The sequence below is a fragment of the Rhopalosiphum maidis genome, chromosome 3 (genome assembly GCF_003676215.2).
Source record: "Rhopalosiphum maidis isolate BTI-1 chromosome 3, ASM367621v3, whole genome shotgun sequence".
Lineage (NCBI taxonomy): Eukaryota > Metazoa > Arthropoda > Insecta > Hemiptera > Aphididae > Rhopalosiphum > Rhopalosiphum maidis.
In genome coordinates, this window is record NC_040879.1 from 43,521,260 (window position 1) to 43,526,478 (window position 5,219).

The window sequence follows — 5,219 nt, forward strand, 5'->3', positions numbered from 1 at the left end:
ATTTTCAACAAACAACATTTTTCTAAAAATTAAGTTATATAATATAGTCAAGTTTATACTAGTATGTCCACATAAATTTTTTTTTAATATTTTAAATTAGTTATTAAATTTCAAAAAGGGGTGAGCCTTGAATACGAGTACGAAGCCCTCAGGGGTTGGATAATAAAACGAACTTGGAGCAAAACTACCTAATTTTAAATAAAAAAAACTTCTAATGCATACAATAAAAGTTATTTCATATATATCATATGTCAGATCTTTGTGTTACATCCGCGATCCACGTATTTGTATAAATAAATTGCTGATATTTGTTTTCTTTATAAAATATGTGTAAGGAATTATTAATTTGTAGTTATAATTACAAAAAAAATATTAAATACATATATCGGAAAAAATAATTTAAAATTTAAAATATTCTAAAAAGACATATTAAATCAAAAATTTCAAGATAAAAGTTTTAAAACTATATTCATTAGCACCTGTACCTATATAATTCTATCTGTGTTAAGAAAGCTATGTTTTACATTTACAAACGCACATACCTATATGGCCATATGGGTTATATGCATATTGTATAATTAATATTGACAGTACTAAATCAAATACTATAAGTAATCTAATTATTTGCTGTCGTAATATGATGATTATTTTTATAATACATTTTTGTTAATTATATTATGCAAAATGCAATCGCGGTGAAAAATGTATTTTGTTTTTATGCGAGTACTCACGTGATCATTGCATTTGTACACTAAGCTTATATGCTATTACATTTGAAAACAATACTAGCAAAAACGTCTTTACTCTTTTCACAAAAATACATTTTTGCTAAAAAAGAAACTTACCTTTTTTGTTGTCGGCAGACAACAGTAAAGAGCTAAGCGTAAAACAGGATAAAAAATAAAATCATATACTTATAATATTATTTATTATTATAAAAATATAAGTACCACTCAACATTATTATATAATCATTAGTAAAATGTTTTTATGTTTTATATTTTTTAAATATAATGCTTTGGTTTCGACTCAGTAAAACGAACGATATAAACGATAATGCACATAATAGCAGATGATTTTATAGGCGTTTATATAAGTCTACATATTATGACGAACATTTCATGTATCAGTCCGTTGTGAAGCTTTCATGCAATGCTTTCTGTCTGCTACATATTACGTATAGGTACTTAATAAAAATAATGTGCAATATCGATTTATTTATTTTATTTTTATGGGAATAATTTTTTAAGCTAAATGTTGATCAATAATGTTATCTATTCATATAGAATATAGGTACGAAAATATGTTAAGTTATTTGATAGAATAAAATATAATAAAATATGTAAATATTTCGTGAATGTTGTGATCAAAAAAGAATGGTTTAGCCGGTTTAGGGGAAAAATGTAATTTGCATTTAAATCCACGCTCTATAGTCAATAGTCATGGTCCAGCTGACTGCTGTAAGTGCGTCCATATAACATGCTTGACATTACGTGCACGTACATGTATACACAGACATAAGTACTATAATAACAGATTAAGCGGGCATTGTTCTAAAGATTTCTCCTTTGCACCCAAAGTGAGGAAAACAATTGTCATAGGTCCATCAACTATATAGGATCGACAATTTTGGGTTGGTAAAACCGACTATCCTTAGCCCCCTAACAATTATGGCCGTATCTATGGTTCGTCAAGTCAACCATCCATTTGAAACCATTTTCCAATAGGTACTGACCGTTGGAATGAAGTGCCCATGAAGTCATAAGATTGTCCGATGTATAATATCATAATATATCTGCGGTGATGGTGACGAAGCGGATGTAATTAATTAATTTTTCCGTCATACGGTGCACGCGCAGCGTAACATAATATAAACTAAAAAAACCACGTAGGCCGGTTACTGTCCGTGTGGCCCGCAGTATTATAACAGTAATATTATAATAATAGCCGCGTTGTTATAGACGTTATAGACGAGTGACTAACTAACGATATTATAATGACATGATATTATTATTACATATATAGCGGTCGACTTGGAGCGCGCGATTGCCGCTACGGCGTGTGCCCGCCGTCATCATCTCGTCTGCGGAAAAAAATACATCTTCTCCGATCCGGTTACGTCGACATGTGGTATGTGCCCGCAGATGGGGATTTGCATTCGCTGCCGTATAAATGGCACGCCGAGCTGAAGACCTCCGTCAGATCACAACACCGACCCTCAGTTGCAACTGCTGAATCGAAGTCGACCGGATCGCAATGTACACATAATACCACTAAAATAATAATACAGCAAATAGTATCACAAAAGTAATAGGTATAATCATTGTTATTGCAGTGCGAAGTCCGAATAAGAATAATTTCGTAAAATTATATTCAGAAAGAAAACCCACTTACACGAGACATCGTCATGGCTGCTGAGGTGAGTAGGATTCAGCTGTATACTTATATCAACATGAACGTATAATAATATCATATGTACGATGTACCTCTGTCGACAGAGCTGTGAATTTTACAAATCATTGGTGATATTTTAATAACCTACCTAAGAAAACTTAAAAATTATATATAATCTAATAAGACGTAACAGTTAAAAACTAAATTAAGTCCATGTAAACTTGATTTTATCTATATTGGTTTATAATATATATTTTTTAAAACGTGTAAATAACCTATAGATAGTTTGAAATAAAAGCCAGGTACCATTATGGTTTCAAAAATAATATATACGTACTGAACAGTTCTGGATAACTGCAAGAATAATTCAATTTAAGAAACATATTTTTAATTCCCTATTGTGTAGGCATTATATATAATGTTATAATTATAGCCATTGTATTATATTTAATAATATCTAAGTATACCTATGTGTAAATATACATAGCTTGGATTTGATTGAAACTTTCTCGTTATGTTTGTTAAGTTAATACAATTAAATGCAAAAAGTTAAATCTATCAAGAGTAAAACTTAACTTAACTTTAACTTTTTAATTCGTTTATTTAAATACGTTTTATTTTATACTCAACGTTGGGCCTTGATGCATTTTCTTGTCTTTTTTTCCTGTTCTTTATTCTATTTTTCCTATATTATTATGTATTGGACTTAAATTAAATCGAAAGTTGTTTATATTTTTAAAATTACTCGCATGGATCTATGATACAAATGATACAATATAAATATTGGCTATAGTCCATAAGCGCAAAAACAAAATACCTTTTTAACAAACCATAAACGCAAATAAATTTTACCAAAATAAAGTGTATTTTATCAAAATCATATATATATAGTTATATTAATTAAGCGTTTACACTTTATAGTGATATTAATAAATAAGTTAGACACCACAATATAAGTATATCTCGATACAGTGGCTATAAAAATAAAAATCTATCCAGGTAAATCGTTCTCACACCGTATTTTTTTGAATTCTTACCACAAAATGTCTATTATGGGTATATTCCTACAGTGCATCTTATACATACTTTCGACGCACAGTCACGCGAATCCGTTCGGCGTCCGTAGTCGAATCACTGCAGGATTTCACTTTTTGATTTAACTCCGCCAAAAACGACTATAAATTAATTTCTTGATTGTCTGATATCGTCTATATTATAATATTATAGCGGCTGTTTTACGTGGCGATGGTGGCCGCGTGCTGTGCAATGACTTCGGGCAGGCCGTCCGCAACGCCGTTTCCCTACGCTCCGCCACCGTCCCCGTCGGAATTCGTGGTCACCGCGTCGGAAGCGCCTCTGCGCGGACACGACTTTGCACTCGACGACCACTTTGGTCATCACGTGAATCAACTGCAGCAGCAGTCATCCGAACAGGACAACGACCATCACTTCGGTAATCACGAGGACGACCGGAAGCAGCAGACCACGGACGATGTTCCGCCAGCGGTTGGTTCATCGTATCACTTCGCGTACGCGGTTGAAGACCCGCTGACCGGGGACGTGAAGAGCCAGAACGAAGTAAGCGATGGCCGCGGCACGGTCCGGGGCACGTACAGCCTGATCGAACCGGACGGTTCCACTCGGGTGGTCGAGTACTCGGCCGACGACGAGCACGGGTTCAACGCCGAAGTGAAGAGGATCGCGCCGCAGCACAGGTACGCGGCGATGACGTCCGTCGACTCTTCCGAAAGCCGACCGTCGCCCGACTCGGGATTCGGCCGACACGTCGACGGCGGTGCAGGCGGTGACTCGTCGGTGGAGATAATACGATCCACCAATCAGCAAAACATGCACTTCTACATACCCCAAGAATACGTCATCACATCGGTGCGACGATAAATTTTTCTCATTTTCTGTTTTTTCTATTTCTGGTCGCGATCGATTCCTCAGAAAGTGCCGTGACTGTATTGTATATACATATAGTAGGGAATACAATATTATGTTAATACACGACAATTATATGATATTATTAATATACTTATTATAGCATAGGATTTATTGTATTTTCTATAAATGTATAGGCGTCACAAATCGGGGGCACCTACTCTGCATTAAATTACAGGGTAGAAAACTCAGCGATGAGACTTAAACACCTATTTATTTTATTTTAAACTATAACTGCAACAATTATATAAGTAGGTGTATACTCATATGACCATCAAAGGCTTTGGAGTTCCTTCTCCACATGACTTAATATGACAATTTGTAGATTATTTAACATAATAAATGATTGTAGCCATAAACATAGTTTTTATTATTCTTTTATTGTAAATTATGACGATAATATATAATAATAAAATTACGTACCTACGCGAAAAAAATTGGTATGGTAAATAGTTGGATAATTTCTAGTTGATGTGATAAATATTTAAGTTGTGTCAAACAATGTGCTTAATTAAAAGTACTAAAATGAATTGGTTAACAATTATAGTCACAGGGCCGGCGAAAGCTATGGGCTACCTGTGCGACTGCCCAGGGCGCCAGTATGGAAGGGGCGCCAAACTGAAAATTATTTTTATATTATTTATCTTTTAATACACATTAACAATATATACAATTTGAAATATTCTAATGTTGTTTTAATTGAAGATGCAATTATCTCATATTTGATATTTATATAGTTCTAATAATTATTTTCATATAATATTTATCCATCATTTATAAATAAATTCATATAATTAACTAGACGATTACGTCTAGATTCGTTACGTAATGCAGTAATTTTATACGCTAATAAAATATTATGTATAACCTTATTACAATATT

General features: G+C 33.3%; 1 protein-coding gene across 1 annotated transcript; it reads left to right on the forward strand.

Moving 5' to 3' along the window:
* The first annotated feature begins 2,189 nt into the window (after window positions 1-2,189).
* On the forward strand, window positions 2,190-4,690 carry LOC113558152. The gene is made up of 2 exons (XM_026963659.1): window positions 2,190-2,418; window positions 3,621-4,690. The coding sequence occupies exons 1-2, from the start codon at window positions 2,407-2,409 to the stop codon at window positions 4,290-4,292; spliced, it is 684 nt and encodes a 227-aa protein (XP_026819460.1). The 5' UTR covers window positions 2,190-2,406; the 3' UTR covers window positions 4,293-4,690.
* The last annotated feature ends 529 nt before the right edge of the window (window positions 4,691-5,219 follow it).